General features: G+C 37.4%; 4 protein-coding genes across 4 annotated transcripts in view; 1 reads left to right on the forward strand and 3 right to left on the reverse strand.

The window, feature by feature from the left end:
* The first annotated feature begins 217 nt into the window (after positions 1-217).
* Positions 218-1,780, forward strand: LOC133521571 (ankyrin repeat and MYND domain-containing protein 2). The gene is made up of 2 exons (XM_061856605.1): positions 218-520; positions 608-1,780. Exons 1-2 carry the CDS (start codon positions 323-325, stop codon positions 1,574-1,576), a joined length of 1,167 nt encoding a protein of 388 aa, XP_061712589.1. The 5' UTR covers positions 218-322; the 3' UTR covers positions 1,577-1,780.
* A 7,042-nt stretch (positions 1,781-8,822) lies between these two features.
* Positions 8,823-26,651, reverse strand: part of LOC133521573 (T-box transcription factor TBX6-like) — a 53,585-nt gene continuing 35,756 nt past the window's right edge. Inside the window, exons 4-5 of the mRNA XM_061856607.1 lie at positions 12,617-12,757; positions 8,823-10,055 (exon numbers count right to left, since the gene is read on the reverse strand). Of these exons, the coding sequence (XP_061712591.1) occupies positions 9,582-10,055; positions 12,617-12,757 (615 nt within the window). The 3' untranslated portion in view covers positions 8,823-9,581. The remainder of the gene's footprint in view (positions 10,056-12,616; positions 12,758-26,651) is intronic.
* On the reverse strand, positions 15,960-17,979 carry LOC133521572 (uncharacterized). The gene has a single exon (XM_061856606.1). It carries the CDS (start codon positions 17,952-17,954, stop codon positions 16,302-16,304), a length of 1,653 nt encoding a protein of 550 aa, XP_061712590.1. The 5' UTR covers positions 17,955-17,979; the 3' UTR covers positions 15,960-16,301.
* LOC133521574 (uncharacterized) lies at positions 21,215-24,436 on the reverse strand. Its single transcript, XM_061856608.1, has one exon. The coding sequence runs from the start codon at positions 24,224-24,226 to the stop codon at positions 23,189-23,191; it is 1,038 nt and encodes a 345-aa protein (XP_061712592.1). The 5' UTR covers positions 24,227-24,436; the 3' UTR covers positions 21,215-23,188.

Here is a 26,651-nt window from a genome sequence, read left to right on the forward strand (position 1 = left end):
ATAACATTTTATAACACCCAGTGTGAGATCTCCATTAGGCTGTACCAGTGAATGCTGTTTGCCTGTCTTTCTAACGTATATGGTTTCAATAACAAACAACAGTGATTACGATTACTGCTTAAAAGCCGTTTATAAAATAAGACCCAGATATGCAAAAATATAAAAAGTCTTCTCAAACACACATGTTAGAGAAAATAAATACGCCCAAACATTAAAAAAAAAAGTGACAGTGACAGATGCTCGCTTTGCGCTTTGAGGTTGCTTGCTGATCCTTCCTAATCATATTCGATTGATTTTCTGGCTAAACAATTAGCCAATCGATATGGAACCAAAAGGTGAAGACAATTCCGTTGAGAAAACTATCTTTGACGCTATCGCGCAAGGAGACTTAAATTTGTTCAAAAATACCTTGGCGCAACATAAAGGGAACGTCGATTTCTTCGACGAAAATGGCATGACCGCACTACAACACGCCGCTTATAAGGGTAACAAGGACATGGTGCAGCTGTTGCTCGATAGGGTAAGTTAATGTGTTTGTGATTTAATGTGAAGAACGTGTATAAAATTAGTTTTTTACTGTCTGTATTGACCATGTTATGCGTTGCAGGGCGCGGACGTAAATTCTGGAAAGCACGAGTACAACTACACAGCGCTACATTTTGGTGCCTTATCCGGTAATTCTGATGTTTGTAAGCTGCTGCTTGACGCCGGTGCCAAATCAACCGCCACTAACTCAGTGGGGCGCACAGCCTCGCAAATGGCAGCGTTCGTAGGGAACCACCACACTGTTGCCACTATCAACAACTTCGTGCCTCGCACTGAAGTTTCCTACTTCTCTGTGCCTCAAGGACAGCAAACTGAAGCCTATTTACCTTCCTTCCTGGTAGATCCTCTTCACAAATTTGTCTTGGGAGTCAATATTCACCCTGTGCGATTAGCCCTTAATCTACAACATATACCTGGACTTCTAGAGAATGCTGATAAAATCAGTAAAGTCTTAGAACTATTGTGCAAAAAGGAGATGACTCGGGGCAGTGACACCAATGAAGTAATGGCATTTAAGTACCACTACCTCTCATACATCGTCCGTGAAATACACAACATCAGAGACAAGCAGAAACCAGCAGCAGAAGACAAAAAGCATGATATTGTTGAAGTGTTTACTAAGAAACTCTTGAAGCCAGGAAAAGATGGAGTTTCACTTGACCTGATGGATACATTCCTTAAAGATTGTGTTAGGGAGTTCCCATACAGAGAGTGCACAACATTTCACCAAATGGTGTCCTCGTTAACAAGCAAAGACCCTCCGCCAGCATTGTCCGTAATCAATTGCACTATCAACGGGCAAAGGGGCTTTGTTGATGCTATCCCTTACTGCAGTACATGTGGTGAGGAGAAGCCAGCCAAAAAGTGTTCCAAATGCAAGTCTGTGCAATACTGTGACCGAGAGTGCCAGCGTCTGCACTGGTTCGTTCATAAAAAGGCTTGCAACAGAGAATCCAGTGCTCCCACTACAACCAATGCTATTGACGCTGGCGAATTAAGTGCAGAGCTTCAAAACCTTGTAGCAGGATAGAACTTACTGTAAATGTAGTAAATTATTGTAATGCACCAAGTCAAGTGATTCCAGATTAATAAATGTACGTATAACTGTTAGGCGTTGATAATAAATATTTTCTTGACACATATTAAAGCTAAGCTTGTAATTCCTCATTTTGTTGTATTTAAATGTTTCTGAAAGTGATGTGTGGTTAATTAAATTTATTTACATTACCAAGAACATTATATTTTCCTTTACCTTATATACTCCAGCGCTATTTCTATAGTACGAAACAATATACAACATGCAAAATTATAACAACAGGAAGCCTGAATATTGTATTTAGCCATACTTTGTTTGATTAGCAGAGATATTTATTCCTGAGTCATGGGTGTTATCTATGCATTTAAGTATTTATATATATCGTAACCTAAGTAGGTACCTACCTACCAAACCTAACCCTTACCTAACCTAAACCTTATTGAGTTTACTGTTGGACTTAGTCAATTTTGTGTTGAGTAAGTATGTGTAATAATGTCCTGTAATATTTATTTATCTGAATGCTTCTGATTTATGACTATTATCGAAGAAAATAATGAAACCATTGAAATAATATACGTTATAACTTTTTTCTTCAAACTTGAATAAACACCAATATCAGAAACTAGTAAATATTTATTTATTACTGGAATTACTGCCAATACAAGCGCTATCATGTGAAATTTTAAATTAATGCCATCTAGCGACAGCCACGCCAACTTTACAGTACTTTACATTCCTCTAAAACTATGTGGTGGGTTGTCGCTTTCAATGTAATCTAGATGGCGCTTCTATTCAGAGTAAAGAATTTTATCGTCATCAGTAATAAATTAATAATATTTTGAAATGATATTGGCTACGATCACGTTGTTATTTTGCAGGTATCAAATAATAAATTAAAGTTCGCAGTTTGCCACTTCGAGCCCCGGGCTCATCAAATCATCACCTTTAGTTCTTCTTTCACGTTCTTCGCACCATCTTCGCATATAAGTAGCCATTTTAGGAATTAGGTAATATCTGGCGGAAATATTGGCATTATGTTCTTGATAATAGACTTCGAAATTGTACCTAATGGATCTTCATAGATAGCAAAGAGAATTTGAAATAGAGGTGGATTGTCAAAGAAAACTGTGCAGCCACAGTAAAACTGCCATCTTTCGACACATAATTTAAACTTTTAGAACGCCATTTGACTTTGATTCTTATTCTTTCACTGATATGTGTTAAATTTGTTAAATATCAAAAAGTGGCGCCATGTAATAGATCAAAGGCCAAAGGTATTTAGTCGTTACACAACATTTAGCTGATGCCCGGTAAGATGGCGCTACATCAAAATCAAAAGGCTTTCTAAAAGTCTTAATCGAGTGTCGAAAGATGGCAGTAAATTTACTGTCGCGCCAAAATTTTCTTTGACAATCCACCTCTATTTCAAATTCTCTTTTATATATCGGAAACGTGCATGAAGCCTTCTGATTCATTGGTGTGAAACATTATGTGAAGTTTCCATTTTTAGATGGCAGACCCTATGCGAAATGGAGCCAGCGTGGAGTGTAGGGGGCAGCATCTGCTTAGATGCGTGAATTGTTTTTGCTTTCGATTCAGGTCACGAGATGGCAGACCCTCCAACACGCACGGTCTCTATAGCTATATAGGACAAGCATACGATACGAAGGTCAAACTGTTTTTTTTTTATTGAGAAAACTAGTAATTAAGCGGTCGCTCTTTATTTTACTCTTTCTGCTCACATTTTCTCAGTCTGTTTTGTATGGCGATTTTGGGTCCGTAGAGTTTATACACCGTGTTTTTTTTTATTTTCGTTAATTTCAAGGGTGCATTCCTGAGCTTAAATTAAGTAACTTTCTCAAAGACACCTGTATTCTAATTAACTCCATGTCGGAGATAATCAATAATTTATTTTTATATTATAAGGCCCTTACAAGCGTATATGTACACTTACCTTAAGGCCTGTTTGCATATTGATTAGTGTTTAGTACGAGTGTATACATTTGCTACTAAAAATAAGTACTATCTCGGACGATCGATGTTCGAAATGGCATTGATATGTCAGTTTTCAATTGTTTGGTTATATTAAATGTAATGCCCGTGTTACAACAACGTTATATGCTACATTTAGTTACTTTTTGTAAAAAATAAAAATAAAAGGTATAATTTTTATTTGCAAATTAACTATGCCACTTAGTTTCCTTAAACGTACTTACCCATATCCTGGAGTTAACGGAATTGAATAAAAACACGCTGTACTTATATGAAATTCATGAGGTAGATTATTAATTAGTAATTATACAACAAAAATAACCGCAAACCACTAGGTATACTTATTTAAAATGTATTCTTGGAAAGATGTTAAATACGAAGACCCTTTTAATTAAATCTTAGCAAGCGTTGTGCTGTGTTTGCGAACAGGGGGCCGATTTTTGAATTTCGAGTGCTCGATTTCGTGTAATTCCCTTCAGTTTATCTCCACTACTAGGCATTTAAATTCTTTTAATATTATTGAAAACGAGTGGTCAATACCACTAGATTCCCAATTTCTATTGCTTGTATTTCTAAAATACAATAATAATAATAATAATAAAATTCTTTATTGCACACTACATAAAAAACAGATACAGAAATTGATAACATATACACATTGGTAGGTAACAACAGGCGGACTTATCGCTAAACAGCGATCTCTTCCAGACAACCTTCAGATAGTGAGATGGCGAACGAAGCGAAGTTAACGGGTGGTGAAAAAAATAAAAATAAAGAAAAAAGTAGTAAAAATACAATATAATACATATACTACACATATAAAGTTAAGATAGACTACATTATTACTATATACAAAAAATATATACATATATATATATATATACATATACATATATAAATGACAAAGGAAGCCATAACAACGACGAGTTTAAAAGAATACGAGTATAGGACCTTCATGAAATAGACAAATAATGTTCTAAATCAACAATTCAATTTGTTAATATACCAATTTCCACAGATTTTCGAGTGACGAATTCGAGCGCTCGAAATTCAAAAATCAGCCTCTAGTTTTCATAATAACGTAACTCAAAATTTACGCAAGTTTACGCCGAATATTCGGCGCTTCGGTCGAGAGAGGAGCCAAAACCACTATTCGTGGCCGTTTCGTGGCATCTGTCTGTACTAGATAGACCGACCGAAGTTTCGGTTTCGGTATAAAGATCATGTTTCAGCCGAACGTTCCGTATCGGTCGAATCTAGAGCAAAACCGAACATTTGGTTTCGGCAAAAAATCCGGTTTCGGTCGGACACTAGTTCTCTACGCACAAATATTCCAATCTTTTTTTACTTACTGGTATTTGAGAAATGTCAGAATCGGACAGATCATCTCGTCAACATGGTCGAATTAAATGATGAAATGACCGAAGAACTAACTCAAAATTTGACACTGAACGGGAGGAGAAAAGAAGAGACCCCAACAGATATTTTTATTTTAGAGTTATCGAGGATGGAAAAGTGTGGAATACCTACTGTCCACGATACAGGTAGACGGAGCATCTTTCTTCAGCACCACATTTCTCGTCTGTTTTGTGATTCTCGCTGTACCTGAGTGTAAGTTCTAAACTTCTAAGCGTCAATTCTATTAAACTGTTGAAGAACTTATTAGTTAATAAGTGTTACTATAAATTGAATGATTTCTTGGAAGATAAAAATTATCACGAATGTTATTAGTCTTAATTATTACTCATTATATAACTTTAAGTAATTTTTTAACAAATATTATTAGACATTGTGACATAACATTATTTAATCTAGACGTAACTATTAAAATTAATATTATGTACCCTATAATTTTATTTGGAGATTAATTGTTGATTATCAATAATATATCTTAGACATTAATCAATCTGTTGCAATAATATTAAAAATTACAATTACCTAACCATTGCTATAATATAAGACCTAATTTATATAATTATTACATCAGTATTAATACCTAGCATAATTTAGATTTAAGACTATTGCTGTGCCCTATCAGGGTCCATGTGAAACTTATTATTACTATGTAACACCTAATGTACATGAATGAATTAAAAATACGTCTCTGTTGTCTATAGGATTACGAAAGAAGGTATCTTACCAATAATCAGACCAATAGAGTCCTAGTAGCCATTTAAATTTTGCCAATGTTTGGCAAATAATAATATCAAGTTTATTTTGTAGGTATATCTACCTATACTCTGTATCTTCAGGCATTTAAATAAAAGTAAACAAAATCTACCCTCAAATGGCTCGCTGGCATCATGGAGATCGTAAAAACTAGTGCCTACGCCAATTCTTGGGATTAATTACCAAGCGGACCCCGGGCTGGTGACAAAATGCCGGGACAACGCCAGGAAGACTGATTTATTTACTACCTCCCAAGACATAAAAATAACAATTTGATTTATTTAAAAAATACATTATTTGAATCTATTCATATCTATATTATCGAAATTATTTTATAAATTTTATCGATACACTACTTCTCTAGTCGACACTGACCAACGAAGTAACTTTTGTAAGACGTCACCACGCGAGTTCGTATCGGATAATTTCAACAAATTTTGAGCAAAACTACATTATGTGCTATTAATATTGCTTAAATGTAGAGTCTTTACACAACATGTTTTAGGCGTATAACTATAGACTTCGTTACAAGGTTATATCGACGAAAACGACATTCGAAATGTCACAGGGCCCATCTTAGACCGGCTGCAGTATAGGGATTATATTTTTATATACGAATACATTATAGGCTATGAAATAGTTATTAACTTATTAGTTTTACAAGGGGGCAAAGTTGTTGGCAAAGTCGAGCAAGGAAAAGATTCGACGAGAGTGGTGAATGGTTCCAAAAGAGGACTCTCGAGCGTTGCGATGGTTTCAAGGCCCAAGGGAAAAGCAAATTTGCCACTGAGTGAAACAGAATTTTTCACCACGCCAACGTAAGGATCTAGCTACTAACTGTAAATCCGCAAACAAAATCAAATACAAATGAATGTTATTAAATGACGACGATGATGATGATGTTTTGACGACCGGTTTGGCCTAGTGGGTAGTGACCCTGCCTACGAAGCTGATGGTCCCGGGTTCAAATCCTGGTAAGGGCATTTATTCGTGTGATGAGCAATGGATATTTGTTCCTGAGTCATGGGTGTTTTCTATGTATTTAAGTATTTATATATTATATATATCGTTGTCTAAGTACCCTCAACACAAGCCTTATTGAGCTTACTGTGGGACTTAGTCGATTTGTGTAATAATGTCCTATAATATTTATTATTTATTTATTTATTTATTAAATATTTATCATTCAAATCCAACATTCAAAAGTCAATTCTACCAGCCAATCAATCGGGAGTCAATGAATGAAAGACATTTTTTTTTAATATTCATGTCATCAACGGTCTTTCCACCGCGATACTACCGGCTGACTATTTTTTTTTAATTCATGATAGTACCTATCTAAACTGACTGCGATGACTGACGATATATGCTCCTGGCCCGCGGTTTTCCGAGCTGGTTTAGTGATTTTTATTATCTATGCAGAGTATCCATCAAAAAACCTTAAATAGGTGGCGCCACAACACATCGTGAAGAAATGTTTGATTTTGATAAAAAAAATCAAATCATTGACAGCGTACTTCACTCTGTCAAGAACGTATAAGTTCATGTCATGTTTTTGTCCTACCCTAGAGCCACCGGAGTGATTTCGAACTATTATTTACAGCTGCCAGCTGGACATAGCAACAGTTCTCCCATAAGATATTGTTCACCTTACCTCTACCCTCCATATATCATATTATACACAGCAGCTTACGTGAGCGAGGACTCGCGAATGTGACGTGGAGCGGTGCGGCGGCCCAACGGTCGGTATTCGGAGATCGCTCTCGTAGGACATTTCCATAGGTATCAAAGGATTGAATTTATCTGCGCCGCGCCGCACCCCGCCGCGCCGCTTCGTGTTCGCGAGTTATTCGCTCACGTAAGACACTGCCTTACGGTTGTCAGGTTGCTATTTGAATTTCGTCAACAACTCTTTAGATTCCATCTAAGCTAACTTTGCATATTTTCATAGAAATTTTATATAAATGTTTGCCAACGCTGCTGCAAATGCCATCAATTTGGTCCGTCTCTATGAAAATATCAAAAGTCATAACGAATTATAAGGTGAATAAGTACGCAGCGAAGATATACGAGGGTCATACAATTTTATTGTACCTATGCTTAACTCGTTCGCGGCTTTCTTGTAGACATCGCAAAGTGGCAAAGAGAATCCAAAGCTAATTTATAAACTTCACGTTTACAGGCGAGATATAATTTTTCAGTATATTTTGCCCACAGAAGTGACCTTTTCCTGAAATGTTTTTGACCCACTGAATTGTTTCTTCTGTGTATAACACTAATTTTTCGTAAAGTTTTCATGTCTGCTGCGACATATTTTAATTTATTTTGGTTGTACTCCTCAAATATTGCAAATTTAGTAGTGCCACCACCAGTAAGTGCTACTACCGCCAGTGTTGCCAGGTGAGCGGAAGATAATTATAGTATTTGAGTGTCAAAATTATCGTACCGATGAAAAAAATATCGTAGGCCTATCAAAAAAGCACTACCCCTAAAATTTCTTGCAAAATAAGCTTGCATATCTGATGTATAATAATTAAAGAAAATGCAATTTTCGTGTAAATTGTGCAAAAATCAGTTTTATATTTGTGTGTTTCTGTGATACCTAGATCCAAACGGCTTACTGGAAATTTCTACATTTTTGACTTAAACCAAGGAGTCGATCACCCAAAAGGTGCTAATAGTAACTTATTTCAGAGTGAAAGTGTCATATTTTGCTTCAAATACTAGATTTTTTGAGTGGCATCGTCCAAGAGCTGAAGTTATAGTACTTTTGCGTGCGATAGTGCTCTTTGGAACGTACGGAGCCCCAAATTATCGTACATGTTAGATAATTATTGTACGCCTGGCAACACTGACTACCGCTTACCTTACTGTACTTGGTATTAGTACTATTAGTTACCTACTGTCTAGCAGTGTGTCTACCTATAAGTTGGTAAGTAGGTCCCGACGTTAAGGTCTAAATAAAAAAAAAAGCAAATGGTTTTTTAATAGGTATATTTATGGTAAAAATCTACAAAAGCTAAATAATAGGATTCTCTAAGTATTTACAAATTAGGTCTATTATAATTTTCTATACTTATTAAAAATAATTATTTATTTTATTAGGTATTAAGTATTATATGTGGAAATAAAATCGAGCAACTTACAATTTTAATCAATTCTTCATTGAGAACACTTTAACTTTTTCAAATATGTCAAACATAATTTCAATATACCTAAAGTTCCTATGTTAATAACATACCCTGGACAGACGGGGGCAATTAAGGTTTTAATAATAGTGCTAACGCAAATCAAAGTTGAATATCAAGCAGATATGTCAGCAAATTAAATAAATAATAATAAGTTAAATAATAATGCAGACATATAATGTATCTGCTTGATTTTTCACTTTCATTTGCCTTTACACTATTGACAAAAACTTAATTGCCCCTTACTGTCTGGGGTATGGTTATAAACATCAGTAGGATTTGATTTTCTAAATTAATAAGAAGATTTAGATTTTCGCTCAATTCACTGGTTCATTTCAGTATAATGAGTTGCTTTTTTCATGTTGGCCAGTTATTATAATTTTTACACTAATCTAAAGAGATATTTATCTTCAGATACATTCCACTTACTAAATATCAATCATATTAACTAACCATAAATATTTAGATATTTATACAAGGCACTGTTATCACAACAAAATATAGTATTTCACAATTAAACCTACGAGGTAATTCTGAACGCACGTTAACCAAACGTATAACTTTCTATCAACAATATCTACAATTTAAGTATCTATTGCAAATAATGCCCGTTAAGCTTATACTAGCACCAAGTCAAATGGTGACATGAATCACCCTTCGCCTAGTAGAGCGCTTATTGTAAAGCTTTTGACTCGGCGGCAGGGTGCGGGCGCAGGCACTGGGGGTGACGACACCATGGGCGGGGGAGGGGGAAGCGCGGGCGCCCAGCCGAAGCCTGCCATAGGTCCTGGCCAGAGACCTAGGGGCATAGGCATGGGCATATGTCCTAAGTAGGGCAGCTCTGGAGGGCAGAAAGGCGGAGGTGGCGTGATGTTCTCAGGTGGAGCGACTAGCGGAGCGGGAGATTCCACGAGAGGCGGCGATCGTGGGGAAGCGGAGCGCAAGCTTCCTTCTTCTGAACATGAAGACGCTGCGTCAGAGCAAGCTCTCTTAGCCTCAGTGGACTCTGTATTCTCCGTCGCTTCGGTGTCAACATTCTTTCTCTTGCATTTGGATTGACCGCACGCCCTGAAGCCTTTTGCGAACGGATTGTTGTCAATCTTCAATTTAGTTATGCGATCGTTCTGTGGACAAAGAAAAAAAGCGTTACAGCAAAGTTACAGACAGGAAATCAAAGTCATTTGTTTCTGTCGATCGTTTTATTTGCTATCTCTATTGTAGAATTGCAAGCGTGCGCTTTTAAAATTAATATTAGATTGTATATGATAAGGCATTATAAAAATTCAATAATTAATACGCTGTCATAATTAGCGTCTATCAAACATTTATATCCGCCGTAACGGTTTAGTCGCTCGGAAACTTTCTTATCTTGAGAATGCAATTTAAACATCCGTTTCCGCATGCATCCCTAATAGCTTGTAAGGGATAATTGTCACATGTGGCGTGGCGTGGCGACAGCCCAATTAGCTCAGGCGCCGGCGCAAGCGACTCGCCTACTGCGAAACCTGATCCTCGGAAGCTATACTTTAATTGAAAAGTTTGCACAATTTTTGTACATTAAAATATGAAACTATTTGACAGGGCGACAATTACCATGGTGTTTACTTTCTAAAATCCGGCCCTACGAAATTCCCCACTGTGGCTAAGAGTTATCTTAGCGAAATCCGGACCGCAAACAGTCTGGGCGCATGCGAAGTCTTCTAACGATGTTTACAGGACTTGATAAGGCGGCGCCAATGCTCACCGTCGCCGATAATGCACCCGCTGAGATAAAAATGAGTGCTAAAAGCTTGAGGCACTCCAGTTTTACCAGACTTCCAAATTTAGCCGATTAGCGGAGCAGGGTTTGCTAGCTCGGCGCCGCCCCTGGCCCGCCCTGTCGCCCGTGACGTCAGACGACAAACATGCCAGGCGTTTTCACTTTTTGCGTGACGGTTTCACATATTGGCGACTGTCGCCAGCTTTTTTGTGTAATTAGGGCTTTAAGCAAATTCGCTTTGTTTAAACAAAGTTAAGTATACGGAGATTGATTTAGGGGCTGTAAAGATGCGGGACGCGGTGTACTTACTTTTTTCTAATTGTCGGAGTATAATTGAAGCGGTGTGCCACCTACTTACGCCGGTGTCGGCGGCTACAAAAGCAGTATTCTAATTCGCTAGTAATTCGCAACAATGCTTTAGCCGGCGGGCGTCCATCTGTCCGGGGATAATGCGCAATGATACGCTGCTGGCATTGTCCGGTCCCGTTACCCAATCCAGGATAATCCCACAAAGCTGCCGAAACTTTCCAATGTGATATCTTTCAATTTAAGTCCTTATTAAAATGGTTTAAGGTTCATGTGGCGGGTGCTTGGGTGTGTAAATCGGCGCGGGAAAGCGTTCGCGCCTCGCTGCAGTCAGCTTTAAAGGCACCGCTGGTGCAAAGACGCCGCGACCTAATTACGTTCAGAGGATTACGCAACGGTACGCTGCCCAACCTTTGTGGTATCAAAACAAACAGCAGGGGGCCACTGTGCCCAAACTAACTAGATAAATACACGTTTATTGAAGTATCAAATAAATGGGATTAAAATTCATGAAGCTGAATCCTGTATAACAGCGTGTTACAGATACTTTGATTTATACTAAGTAGGTACTCCAGTTGGTATTGTTAATATCAGCTAGGGTTCTAATAACATTACTCCGACCGTTACCGTTACATTATTTGTCTTGTTGAACCTTCTAGAATATCTAAGGAACTGGTTAAAAAAGAAGAGGTAAAAAGTATAAAAGACAAGACAAAATACTATGAGAAGGACCTATAGGTAGGTAAGGATTACCAAAAATTAGACCACCAAATGTTTGTTGGATTAGCAAACTATATCAGTTCCAAAAGAAAAGCGGCATTCCTATCATCTCCAAGAATTGTAAGGACTAACTGTTCTCTATTGTGGAATTCACGCATTTCAACACAATTACGAAATCAGATAATGCGACCTACAAAGTGGACGGTCAAAAAGTAAATTAGTCGGTTTTTGTTTTCGTAAATACACAATGACCGTTCGAGTGGCAATCGGAACCATGTTTTTATCTGTGGCATTTTTTTTCTGGCTCGTCAGTAAAAGCATTGGCGCCTCCTTTCGAAAAAAAACATAAGTGCGAATCATCAATCGTTCCAGGAAATGGAGTGAGTATTCGGGGAAGTAAGACGTGTGTTCATATAGGGGGTTTCCCTTCATCACAAATTTGCATTTTACCTAGGTAGGTATTATGAATATGATAATTTTTTATTTTACCATTTCAGTAATTTTATCGATTGTGGAGTGGAAAGATCGGAAATGATATGAACAGAGTCGGACCACGGTAACTCTGCACAGACTTTGGAATTACAAAGTATGGAATTGGCAACACAAACCTCAAATGTCTATGAATAAACGACTTTTATTATTGCACTTTCACACTTTGTCATAATCGACGCAGAGTTACCGACCATATGCAGGTTAGTTTCCGGGCTGTTACTGCACACAAATATCATTAAACGTTAGTAGATATAGATCCATCCAAGCTATAAGAAGTAATATCAGTAAGTAAACTGAACTGGACTGTGCATGTTTTATGTGTAAGTTCGTTTTATTAGAACCTTAAGTACATTTTACTCTGTTCTGCTAATAAACAAAATAAATATAATAAAATAAGTAAATGCCAACCTGATAAGCAGTGACAGCGATGAACTCGGTCTCAGGGAAGGAGAAGGCGGCGTGAGGCGCGCCCCACGCTAGGGCGGCGGCGTCCCGCGCGCGCACCACCACCACGCGCGGGCGGTACTTGTGCATCGACGTCAGCACCATCTGTGGCAAGGGAGAACATGTTGAAAGATAGGAAGATGGAAATTTAAAGTGGAGAGACTCAACTTCAGGAAATTGGTAGGTACCTATAGCATGTTTTCGTGACCATTAAAATTAAATAAGAGAGAAACTGTTGATGAACAAAACCAAGATAATTATCGAATGTTGTGATCGATGTTAATCCTAATGGAAGACGACCGGTCTGGCTTAGTGAGTAGTGACCCTTATGAAGCCGATGGTTCAAATCCTGGTAAGGGCATTTATTCGTCTGATGAGCATGGATATTTGTTCGAGAGTCATGGGTGTATTCTATGTATTTAAGTATTTCTAAATATGTCTATACATATTATATTAGTTATATCGTTGTATAGTAAGTACACACAACAAAAGCCTTATTGAGCTTACTGTGGGACTTAGTCAATTTGTGTAATAATGTCCTATAATATTAATTTATTTAATTTATTATAATCCATCTGACTGCCTGTGTAAGCCACTCCAAATATATAGCGATAGCTATTGGAGTGCCTATGCTATATCGTGACAAAACTACTTAAAAAATAAGCCTGACATGTCTTTTTACCGTTGAAACAACGCAAAACGGATTTTACATAACGCTATTATATAAAAGAAAATAAAAACAATAAAATAAACTAAACACTATCATTCAACGGCAGTTCGACAACCGATTTGAAACCAGCTGAAAGTTTGAAATTACCAATTATAGCGACTAACATGTTATACATGTAAAGGTATGACGTATAATTTTCTCAGCCATGTATTTCCTTGGAGCAATAAATGTCACACCCGTGTGTAAATTTGCCCTGTAAATTGATAACAGTTCTGAATTTGCTGATAACACTTTCAGACAAATACCGGTGTAAAATACAAACAAACTACTTAGCAAACCCGAAAACCGTGCAAACAGTTAATAAAAAGGCTGGTACACATCGGCGTCAGATGTCGCGACGTCTGTCTCCTTATGACTTGTTCCCATCACTTGATCAAACCCATCATGTTCATGTCAGCCTGGAGCCAATTTAAATATGATCTTTAACAACATACAGTTGTAGTGGTTCTCAAGGCGTTAGTTATACTGGTTTACTTGTCTTTCTGTTCTGTCAACAACAGCCTGTCTCTGTATCCACGGCACTTGACAATTCGCTACCTGCGCAAGAGACGGTCGAGTGCACTCGAGAGTCAAAAGGGTTTCCGATTGTTTTAAATTGTTTCAGTAGATGCAACTCACTTTTACGCTCGCTTTTAAGTTTTGCGTTGATTCGAAAAGTTGAAGTAGGTAGGCTTGATACCTGCCAAGGGTAAATTACTGAAGGGAAGGGTATTAGGTAGTATGTGATGAGTATACGTATTTATTATGATACATAGGTACTTATTACGTGTGAGCTCTCTTATTCATTTTGAAGCAAATAAAACCGACGTTTAGCCGAATCAATTCATCCCGACAGAAAGATTGACAGACATACAAAAGTTTCGCCGCCTCCGGTAGCTCGTCCATCAAATGGACGAGTCTTCGATCAAACTGATCGAATCAGTGATACAGAATCATTCTGATTGATACATTTGATTTTGTAGTTTTTTTGAAATCTATAAAATTCCTATCGTTTGGTCGTGTCAGCATGATATTCAGTCAAGTGTGGAAAATGGTGGGAAATAAAACTGTTACCTTCTACTCAACTATAAAAAATTAAATAAAGCTGTAAATGAGAAAACTATTAAATAAATAAAAGAAAGCTACTTTATATACACATCTAAATGTCTCACTTGATGTGAACAAAAAAACCTGATAATTTTTTAATGCGTTGGGGCAAGTTTTAACTATGTAGTACATCCTTAAGCCTATTACATTTCGCCTCCGCATTTCCCCAGCTTTGCACGTATTTTTTTTGCACATTATAAAATTTTCATATCTTCCGAGAAAAATCAAACGGTGTGAAGGCATGTAACAATACGAGGCATGGTATTAATAAATCGCTAATTACCGAGGCATCGCGCCGCGGGGCTCCTCAACGGTCGAATACTTCCTTTTTTCCAGTCTGGCAACCCTTTGTTTCAGCTATCGCTTTCCAACTGCATTATACTTTGTGTTTTTCAAATAGGTACTCGATTATTATTTATAAAATACCTTTAAAAAGTGTCTTGACAAAAACGTGATCGACAAATTAATGCAAGAAAATCGCTGCCAAAATAACCAATGCCAAAGACCTGACGTTCTCAATGTAAAATGCAAATAAGCCGTAGCGAAAAGATAAACCGTACAATAACTTTAGAAAGCCGTTCAACTATAACTATTATAAATTATTGATGAAAAACATCGATATCACTGTTGGTAAGACAATGCAGTGTCATAGCTCGTGGGCGTCACTAATAGCTTTTTATCGCGTAGGCGTCGCAAACAGTCGCAGGCGCACACTTGTGCACAAAAACGCACCGCAATTAGCCCGTGTCTAGACGGCTTTATCTGCAAACATAGACGTGACATGTGTTTGCGTAGCGCAGTTTTTTCAGAATCGACGCCAGCTATTGGGTCAGTTTTTGAGATTTTGCGTGAACCAAACCGAATTAATTGTCATAGGTATACGAAGGAAACAAAAGACCTCCAGTGTCAAATGCTGTTTTGTTTTCCTTCGTATACATAGTTCCTTTGTAGTTTAAATAGTAGTGTGTTTACTTGAAATAACGCAAAAAATATTTTCATACAAAGTAATTTAATTCGTTCTTGGAGTACCTATTTTGGGTGAAAATATACTAAGCTGACTGCCTATCTTGTCTAAAGAATAGTTACATACAACCGAACAAACTTAATTGTGACCCACCATACAGGTAGAATGAGATGGTAGTTTCCACATTGAGTATCATAATAATTTTACTTTTTAAATCAATGCTAATGACTTAGTAAATGTGAAAAGGTTTCACTTTGGATTAGGAATCAAGTTGTTATAGAACAACCATAAAAAAGTACCATAATTTTTTAGTTTAATGGAGACCTTCAATTGCAAACAATACTAGTAATATACCTATTTAATAATTATATGTGTTTCTACGTATAACTTCACTTCAGCTCTCGCCATTTCTTCCTTTATAGGAAAATAGTATGTATGCCTAATTTAGTTTTAGCATGCACCGAATTAATTTCTACCTCATTAAACGACAGCATGTAACTTTTATATATAATTGTTATGTGGGGTGGAGTAAAACACAGTTTGACGGTTCAAACTAGACTGATTTAATTCGGGACGTAGTACTGCTTATAAGGGAGACAAGTCTCATTAGGATATTAGGATAAACATGAGAATAATAAACACATTATGGTCTCAGGACCATTTGAGATAAGTTAACACTAATGACAAATAACACATTAAGACATGAGGATGTTTACAATTATTGATGAGAAGTGTAAATAAAGTATTTAAGAAACTAATTATGATTTCAAAGTACAAAACTATTGGGAAAGGTAAACAAATATGTGAGTAGCAACTTAATAACTAAAACTAGGTATATGGATGGATCATATTATATAACACCTCCCCCCTTAGAATAAAGATTGGGCGTTAGCGCCTGATCTTTTAGAAGTCGCAGGAACAATGGAAACGGGTGAGATTGGCTGAGAATGCTGAGGCTCGATGTCTTCGTCTTCATCTTCTGTGACGCAGCTAGTTGAGATTGTAGACATGGGAATTGCGACGTGGGTTCTCTGTTGTCGAGATGAATTTGCGAAGCAGTTATTGAAGATCTGGATGCATCCGTTGGAATCGCGATTTGGAGAATTTGGTGTTCGGCGGCGTAGTAGAAGTCCATTGGGGCAGCGTTTGCAAATTTTAAATACAAGGTAGGCTAACATTATTAGGCCAAGTGTAAAATAAACCCAAGAGAAGGTAGTGGTGTTCCTTTGGGCGAATGTTGTGGATTTTATTTTCTTGATTTCTTCTCCGTATTTATCTATATGGTTTTTGATTTGTTTCAAGGAATCTAGTGGCAATTCATTAATTTTAATTGGCATCAGGTCAGGTTTCGCGATGTCCCTGTATTCTTCGAAACAGTCGTCAGTTCTTATGTCGGGTACGATTATAGGGTAAGTTATATTTTCTTCGGAGTCTTGTGGTGCTGATAGCGTGCTGTATCCAGTGTGGAGTTTACAGTTTTTCTGTAATGATAGGATGCCTGCGCCCTGTATCTTGTGATGTGTTACTTCTTTAGTGCATTGTAGGACGCAGTTGGTTTCGCCAGACAGTATGTATAGCCACTTGTTGTTCTCGATGTATTGAAAAGTGTTGATGTCGGCTTCGAAGGTTGAAGTAGTGCAGATTTTCGGAAGGGATTTGGAGATGCTGTGGAGAATTTGTAGTTCACACAGGGGACGAGCTGTAGCGTCGTAGGCGACGAGACCGGTGCAGACTTGTTTTTCGCTGGCGTATGTTTTGCAGGTTTCTAAACTGCTTGTCGACACGTAGGTTTGGCCGCTGGGGTTCGCAGCCAGGTACACGTGCTCAGGGAGGATAGTGGTATGAAGAGAGGAATTCGGATGTTTTATAGGGATGGAGTATACATGGTATAAGTCGAGAGGATCATTCTGAATTAAAGGGAATGTAAGTATATATACAAGTTTATCTGAATATACATATGCTGATAGAGAGGAAGATTCTAAGATTGTGTGTATATTTTGTGGGCTAACGGTGGAAACTAGATGTTTATTCGTGCGAATATGATTCGATAAGAGGAGTTCCTTATAAAGTTTTTCCAAGGTTATAATTGACGGATGGATTGTATTGGACTTTGCAAAGAGGATACTAGTTAGGCATTCGTTGATTTCGTTTTCAAGGTTTACTACTGACTCTAAAATTTGAAGGGAAATAGCTGACACATCTTGGCTGGCTTTTAAACTAAACAGAAGTGATTGAGAAGAGTTAAGGTAATTATTTAAGCGTTCGATATTTTCGTTAATGATTAACTCATCATAAGTGATTTTGAGAATTGATTCGTTGAAGGTTTTGACAGTCGAAGAAATTATTTGAGTTTGTTCGAGCATAAGTGATGAAAGATCGGTTTCACGTTTTTCGAGTTGGTTAATACAATCTTCATAATGCATGGCGTCTTTGGCATCAGGTGTACCAATGAGCCATTTAAGGACGACGCTCAGGCCGTCTAATAATTCGCGTTTTTGTCTTGAATTTTTTCCTAAGTACATATTTAATTCTGCTAAACGGTTTTCGATTTTTTCTAGGTTTAGTTTAAGAAAAGATTTCGTGGTTTCAATGTGGGTAAAATTATTATATTGGGTAGAGACGAAATGAAATTTGGTTGCTAATCGAACGAGCGAATCTTTTGCGATAAAAAGGGGTCTAAGATCCCTGTAGATAACTAATTTCCAGGATTCGTCGCTTAGGTAGATCGTGCCTTCGTTTTTAAAGAACAGACCGGAGTAGGAAGGGAGTGGTTCGGTCAATTGACCTGTAGCTCCATTCGCCGAGGCGAAGGCCCTGAAAGGGGTATATTGGTTTGATTAGAATTATGAGATTTATTTGTACTACGTAATTTGATTATTTTTTTGAGTTTCTTATATAATTTGTAGAGAACTATGTATAATATTAATTTGATTATAGAGCATATAATAAAACTAAAGTAGGGATTATTCATAATATAAGATAGAGATGAGGTATTTTGGGGAATAGGTAGTGCAAGTGCCGGGCAGATGACCCTGGAATGACAATATGTTTTAAAATATAAGAGTTGTCAATGGATTTTGATTTATAAACTATCGTACTTAAATTTATTTAGATTTATAAACTAGATTTTGATTATAGTACTAGATTTAGATGAGTTTTCCTAACCTAAAATTATCCTAGATTAGTCGCCTTTTACGACACGCTTGCGAGACGCGTTAGGACTATTCTTGACATAGCCGGTCACTACACGGCTAAGGGGTTTAGTCGCCTCTTACGACATGCCAAACATTAAAGGCAGTAGGATTATTCTTTGGTAAAGCCGATCGCTACACGGCTAAGGGGTTTTAGCTTTTAGGATTATTTATATTTACATCAAAAGGTCTGAGTCGGTTGGCATGGACAAGTTGATTCTTACCGGATTTCCTAATCAGGTAGTTTTCATTGAATCCAACTCTGATGACTTCACAAGGTCCTTCCCATTTGGGATCCAAATTGTTGGGATTAGGTGCTTTTACCAGGACTTTGTCGCCTAACGCAAACTTAGCTATGTTCCTAATACTACCATCATAACGCTCTTTGGCCCTTTCTTTCATTTTTTGGACGTTTTGGATTGCCACATCACGAGCTATTCTCAATCGTTCGTTAAGGTCTTTTATATAGTCGGCTGCTGAGTATTCTGGTACTGTTTTGAGTGAATAAAAGGGGCGTGGCTTGAAGCCGAAAAGTAGTTCGTAGGGCGTATATCCTGTGGAGTTATTGACAGATGTATTGTGGCAAATTATTGCCATGGGAATTATTTGATCCCAATTCTTTTGCTTCCTCGTTTGGTACATACGTATGTGGTCTCGTAGTGTACCATGGAATCTTTCAAGAGCACCGTTCGTTTGGGGGTGATAGGCTGTATTGAATGTCTGACTTGTACCTAGAAACTTTGTTAATTGTTTCATTAGTCCGTTCATGAATTCGGTACCCTGATCAGAATGGAACCGTTTGGGTACTCCAAAGTGTTGGCAAAAGTGAAGAAGATATTTGGCAACTGTAAGGGCTTCTTTGTCGGGAATGGGGTAAGCTTGGACGTATCTAGTCAGTTCGTCTTGTAATGTCAATATGTATTTATTATGATTGTCGCTAATATCGGAATATGAGACTAAGTCCATAGACACGCGTTCGAAAGGTTCTGAAGATTGGGAAGTTATGACCATGGGGGCCTTAAAAGTTCGTCTTTGGATTTTGTTACGTTGACAGATTTCGCATGAGTTTATATAATTTTTAATGTCTTCTGACATGTTTTGCCAAAAATAATTTTCGCGGATCTTTCTACAAGTTTCGGTAATACCTCGGTGTCCCAAAAGTGGTTCATTATGATATGTTTTTAAGATTTGTGGTATTTCTTCAGATGTGGGGTAATCAACCTTATTTTCACAGATTGTGACATTACAATTGTACAGCTCTGCCAGGTAAGCGGTGATATGTGACTGTTGATTTCCTCGTAGTTTGCATGTTTGGTGATGTTTTAGATCTGGGACGAACAGGGTTTCGGGATGGTTTTTTTCTAGACATACTAATAAAGACTTGAAATAACTTTCGGCATCCCAGGGGTCGTAGTATGAAGGTCTAGTATAACAAAAGTAAAGATTTTGTTTAGTTTCTGAGATTAGATGATCGGTTTCATAGATATTTTTACTTTTATCAGGGTAGGTACTAGTTTGTGGGCATAGACCTAGAGCTTCATTGAACAAATGATCGAGATCGGCGTTTTTGCATGGAATTGGAATGAATATATTTTTGTGTCGTGCGTCTAAGAGTCTTTCGGGAGTTGTTTTTAGCAAGTGAGAATTTGGTGTGCAACCTTGTGATACGTATTGTTCATAATGTGTTTGTAAGAAGTCATTTGAAATAGATTTGGAGTCATTGATTCCTATGTTGTTAATTGGTGGACGGGAAAGTGCATCTGCGTTAGTATTCATTTTCCCCGCTTTGTATATAATTTCGTAATCGAATTCCTCAAGTTTGAGCCTCCATCGAACGAGACGGGATCCTGGATCTTTAATTGAAAATAACCAAGTGAGAGGTTTGTGGTCAGTGACTATTTTGAACTTCCTACCAAAGAGGTATGGTCGGAAATGTTTAACTGCCCATACTATTGCTAATAATTCTCGTTCTATAGTTGAGTAGTTCGTTTCAGCTTTATTTAAAGTACGGGATGCGTATGCTATAGGCAAATCCTTACCTATTTCGCCTTGGGATAGGATAGCTCCGATGGCATGAATGGAAGCGTCTGTTGTGAGTATAAATTCTTTGCTAAAATCGGGGTATTGTAGTAGAGGAGTAGTTGTTAAAATGTTTTTACATGAATCGAACGCTTTCTGTTGATCAGGTCCCCAAATAAAAGGTACGTCCTTTTTTAAAAGGCTCGTCATGGGTTTCGTAAGTTTACTGAAATTGGCTATGAACCTACGGTAATAGCCTGCTAGTCCTAGGAATGACTTGATGTCTTTGCATGATTTGGGAGTTGGGAAATCTTGAACAGATTTTACCTTTTCAGGATTTGGCTTGACTCCTTCGCTGGATATTATGTGACCTAAGTAAGCCACTTCTTTTCTCAGAAATTCGCATTTATCGGGTTGGATTTTAAGGCTGCATTTTCTTAGACGATTGAAAACTTCGGTTAGTTTATCTTCGTGTTCTTGGAGACTGGATGCAAAAATAACGATATCGTCTAGATAAACGAAACACCGTTCACCTTGAAGGCCGTAAAGAACGCTATCCATTGCGCGTTGGAAGGTAGCAGGTGCGTTTTTTAAACCAAAAGGCATTCTTAAGAATTCGTAGTGTCCATATGGTGTATTAAAAGCGGTTTTTGGTATGTCCTTTGGGTCTAGTTCTATTTGGTGAAATCCGGATGCAAGATCTAAAGTCGTGAAGTAGATTGAATGACCTAATTTATCCAGTATGTCAGTGATATTAGGCAGTGGGTAACTATCTCCTATAGTGATGTCGTTTAACTTCCTGTAATCGATGACAACACGCCATTTTTGTTTTCCGGAAGCGTCTAATTTCTTAGGCACAACCCAGATGGGGCTGCTCCAAGGGGATGTACTAGGTCTTATTATATTTTGATTTAGCATTTTATCCACTTGGGTCTTAACTTCTTGTTGGTGAATTTGTGGAAATCTGTATGTTTTCGTATTAATGGGCGTATCGGAGGTAGTGGGTATGGAATGTTTTGTATGATTGGTGAACGTCAAAGGTTCACCTTCAGTATAAAAGATATCGGAAAATTCTGTGACGATTTTATTTAGAGATTCTTTTTCCTCGTTATTAAGGTGGTCTTGTCTAATAAGTTCGTTTATATCTTTTCGGGGTCGAGTGTTTATATCATTACCGCAGTTAAATGTATGGAGATGGTACTGATCGAAGTCTACGTCGCTTATTGAGTTTACATGGATGGTGGGAATAGATATAGTTTTGTCTTCATTGCTAGAATTTACGCACGTTATTAAGAAATGATTATTTTTGATAACAACAAGCGCGTTTGGAAGAGTTAGGTGATCGTCAATGGATTGTTTGTCTACGATTGCTGTTCCGTCTGAGATATCTTTAGTTTGGCAAGTGATAACAGTTTCTGATCTTTGTCTGAGGGTTTGTTTATTGTTGTCGATAGGAGGATTTGTAGAATCGTTTAGAGTAAGAAATTTGTATGTTCTGTCGCGTATTCGCAGGGTTTTAGATTCATATGAGATATCGACATTGAATTTGGACATGAAGTCATTACCCAATATGCCATCAGCGTGAATATTAAGGTTAGCTACGTGGAATGTGAACTTGGGCAATTGATCTAGGGATAAGTTACAGATGCCGTAAGTTTGGACGGTGGAGTTTGTGTTAGATACACCTATGATTGAGGCGATTCTAGACGTATCGATTTTATTGTTGCCGATTTTATCTTTATTTATGACTGAGATGGCTGCTCCAGTATCTATTAACAAGGTTATGGGTTCACCGTCAACATGGAATACACAATGTTTAAGATCTTCTGGGGGTATGTTTAACGTGTTTATAGTATATTCTTCCTGGGGAATTTTAGGCTTTTGCTTAGATTTTGATTTCCGCTGTGATTTTGAACGATGTTTTGATTTAGACGATTTTTCACTTTTGAATGGGGTATTCGTGATTTGGTTTAAATTCGATAGATTGTCCATTGATTTAGAGTTAGCAATGATTTGGGATGTTTCCTTAGAATTATTCTCGGAGTTCGTATTATTAGGGTTAAAAGAGGCTGTCGCGCTTATTTCTGGGGTATCGTTTGCATTTGAAGTTTGTTGTAATAAAGATTTCGAAAGAGATTCAGTTACATTGATGAATTGAGTTAGCAGGAAGTCGATGGATTTATGAAGCTCTAGTACTTGATTTTGTAACGTTATAGATCTGGGAGACTCTGAAGCTTGATTTGACGATGCAATAGGTTTAGGAGGCTCTGAGACTTTACTTTGTATTGTCATAGATTTTGGATCTTGATTTAGCGATTTAGTGGATCTAGGAAATGGATTTTCTGTGATATTAGATTGTTCTGGTTGATTTAGCGATTTAGTGGATCTAGGAATTTGATTTTCTGTGATATTAGATTGTTCTGGAGTTTGTGTGGATGCGTCGCGCAGGTGTCTCCGATAGACTGGGTTTGTTTGCGGTCGCATAACTTCGGCATTTAAAGTATTTGGAGATTGCTGAAATTTTGAAGATCTAGATGTATTTTTATCTATTGTAGTTGTAGGTTCTGCATGGTTTCGTAAAGTTCCGGGGCTGTGTTTTGTCTTGATGAAGTCATCGGGGTATTCGGGCAATATATCGAAGCGGTTCCCGAGTGAAAGCCCGTTTCCTCGGCCGCTTGTAAGTTTAAATTATTGATGCGAAGAGGGGCATTAGTAGGGCGTTCTATATTATGATTTTTTATATTATTATTGTAAGCTCTCTTTCTGCATTCAGAAATCAGGTGACCGGGTTTTTTGCAATAATTACACGTTTTTGTTGGCCTAAATGTGTTTGGTTGTGCGGTTGAAAGTGAAGATTGAGTCTGATTAATCGGTGGCGTTGGCCTACGAATGGTGCTACTATAAGCTGGGGTTCTAAATAGGACCTGACGTGCGTGATTCATGTTTTGAATCTTTTCTTCTTGAATCGCGAATGTACCAGCCTCGGACAAGGTGGTGAAACCTTTTGTCCTCAGCATCGAACCCAGATTAGAGCTCACACCATTTACAAATATGCTTAAGGCGGTTTCCTCAGTGCTGGTCTTCCGGCCGATCAATGATGCGTCAGAAACTTCGGCGGTTAATTTGTCGAGGATTTTATTACGGCATAAGTCAACTCTATGAAAGTAATCGGTGACCGATTCATTCGGTTTTTGGAATAATGATTGAAGCTCTAAGTTAAGATGTGTCAACGTTTTCGTTTGTGAGAATTTTTGAATTAGGAATGTTTTCAGCTCTGACCAACTTTGGTACCTTTTTGCAAATATATCTGACGAATTCTGCCCAGAAATTCTATTTAACGTATATGTGAGGATCACTGGTTGTTGAGATGCGTTTGCCAATTCAAAAGCGGAGTCGCATGAGCGAACGAACCTATAAACTTGCGCGGGTTGTGCTGTGTCGAAATCCGGTATTAACCGGAGGAGTGTGTTTAAAGGTATTGTTTCCGAATTGGCCTCATTTGATGTAGTGGGTGATGTTGTCTCTAGTTTGATTGTATCTTTAATTGCTGCTTGCGCGGCCATAGTTTCAGTGATTGGGGACATTTTTGATTAAATATATATGTCACAAGATAAAGAGATTTCGGATTTAAGATATATATAGTAGCCTGGAGATATAGGATGTGGGAACAGAGCAAACGTGTTTGGCCACTTACCACAGTAACGGGATCCAAATTTGCATCACGGAGCGTTGTTCGGCGAGCTGTTTGAAGCCCTGTAGGCACCGTCTAGGCTGGTGGCGATTTTGTCCTTAGCCCAGGCGTTGAGCTCGTCTGCTTAACGGCGGTGTGACGCGGTTAATGTATCCTACCGACTGCGCCAAAATTGTTATGTGGGGTGGAGTAAAACACAGTTTGACGGTTCAAACTAGACTGATTTAATTCGGGACGTAGTACTGCTTATAAGGGAGACAAGTCTCATTAGGATATTAGGATAAACATGAGAATAATAAACACATTATGGTCTCAGGACCATTTGAGATAAGTTAACACTAATGACAAATAACACATTAAGACATGAGGATGTTTACAATTATTGATGAGAAGTGTAAATAAAGTATTTAAGAAACTAATTATGATTTCAAAGTACAAAACTATTGGGAAAGGTAAACAAATATGTGAGTAGCAACTTAATAACTAAAACTAGGTATATGGATGGATCATATTATATAACATAATTTTACATATAAATTCTCCAGCGCAAAAACTTGAATAAAAACCAAACAGTGGCGCCGTTTAAAGGTTAGATAAAACGCACCATTTACACGTGTCGCGACACGGAAGGTTGACACATGTACGATAAAAACCCTTCGCTACAAGATTAATTAGATAAGGGTTACCGGATATCTAACCGCACAACCCCCGCTGAAATGATCGCTTCTACGATAAGCCTTATAGATTAGGTACCCATGTTTTAATTGTGGTAAGGTCAAGTATGCATTAAACGTTTTAGGTATTAGGCTATTAGGTACAATAAGTTCACATGACATAGAAAGAAAGAAGGACACTATTTTTGAGAGTAAGTAAAGTCTATACATCTAATAAAAGTCTATATAGTCTATTAGGTAATACCTACCAAGTTTCGTTAATTCCTTTTGGGTTTTATATTTTATTTTCCTAAGTGACGAAGTTCGTCGGTTAATAAGTTTAATAACTCCTGATGGAATATTTTTCTGCTAGTTATTTATTTAATTATTTACAGACCTATTGGACCAACATTTTTGGCTCGTGGTAAGAAATTAACTCTCTGAAGATTTTGTTTACCATTATAGATACACAAGCAAGCGTGGTTTCTTAGTTGTGTGAGCAACATTTATATTTTTTTTAGATAAATAAATACATATATTAAAAAATATATAATCATACTTAAGCGTTCTTGTACTTTTAACTTTTATCCCTAATCTTTAACCGACAGTAAAATTAACACCACATCTACAATCCCGAATTCAAAAGCGCCCTAACAGGTAGTTACGTAAACTATTCAAGAACTTTCTTACACAAATCACCACAATTAGTTAACCACTAGTTCTCACTTACAAATCTAGTCGGGTATTAGTTAAACCCTTTCGCCGTAATTGCCTTTAGTTAAGCGAGATTATACTAATCCGTTTCATAATTAGTAATGTTAAAAGAATTGAGTAAAAGTATTTTGTAAGCTAGTGTTTAGTTCTACTTGAAACTACAATGTAACAAAAGACTGCGCAAAAAATGGCAAAAAGATAAAACAAAAGAAAAGGCAGCGCCTACGGTTTTCCTCAAATTGCCCATACAAGGAAAATTTACAGTCAAATTTGAATCAACGTTATTAGAAAACAGAACTGAATTTGTTTTGTTTTAAAATTCGAACTTCCTTTAATTTGAAAAAGTGCAAGTTTAACATAAGTTTTGGTAAGTTTAGAATACCTACCACACTTTTTCACATTTGTTTCAATTTCAATTCAGTTTGTCATAACTGATGTATGTTTATTTTAATGTTTCAATTTAAATTTTAATGTGCATTATGTGTTCAAAATGTATAAGTACAGCATAGCTTTATCATTTTAACCTTCAATTTCAATTCGCACCCTTGATATAAATGGACAAAAAACCTCAATTTAATTCCCACCTATACTCTTGACTGTCTAAACCCTGAGACCGCGGCTTATCCTTTGTACCCCTAAAAAACCTGCAAAAAGGGTAAACAAAGCACGGCAGCATTATCACAGGTGGCGATCCTCAAGTGCGCAGTCACCCAGGCGAGTATTTCTGCAAGAGCGACTTGGCTCCCGTAAATGAACACAATAGTAACTGTTGGACCTTCAAAAAGGTTTAGTTAACCTAAAATAGACCCTATTCTTAGTAGTCTAAGAGTGGAGGCGAGTGAATTAGCATAGTATGAAAACGGTTACAAAGACGCCGCCTGAAGATTACTGCTTACACGTAATTATATGCTATTATAGTATTTGTTGAAGCTGAAATTGTGTGTAGTTTTT

Source organism: Cydia pomonella, chromosome 9 (assembly GCF_033807575.1).
Source record: "Cydia pomonella isolate Wapato2018A chromosome 9, ilCydPomo1, whole genome shotgun sequence".
NCBI lineage: Eukaryota > Metazoa > Arthropoda > Insecta > Lepidoptera > Tortricidae > Cydia > Cydia pomonella.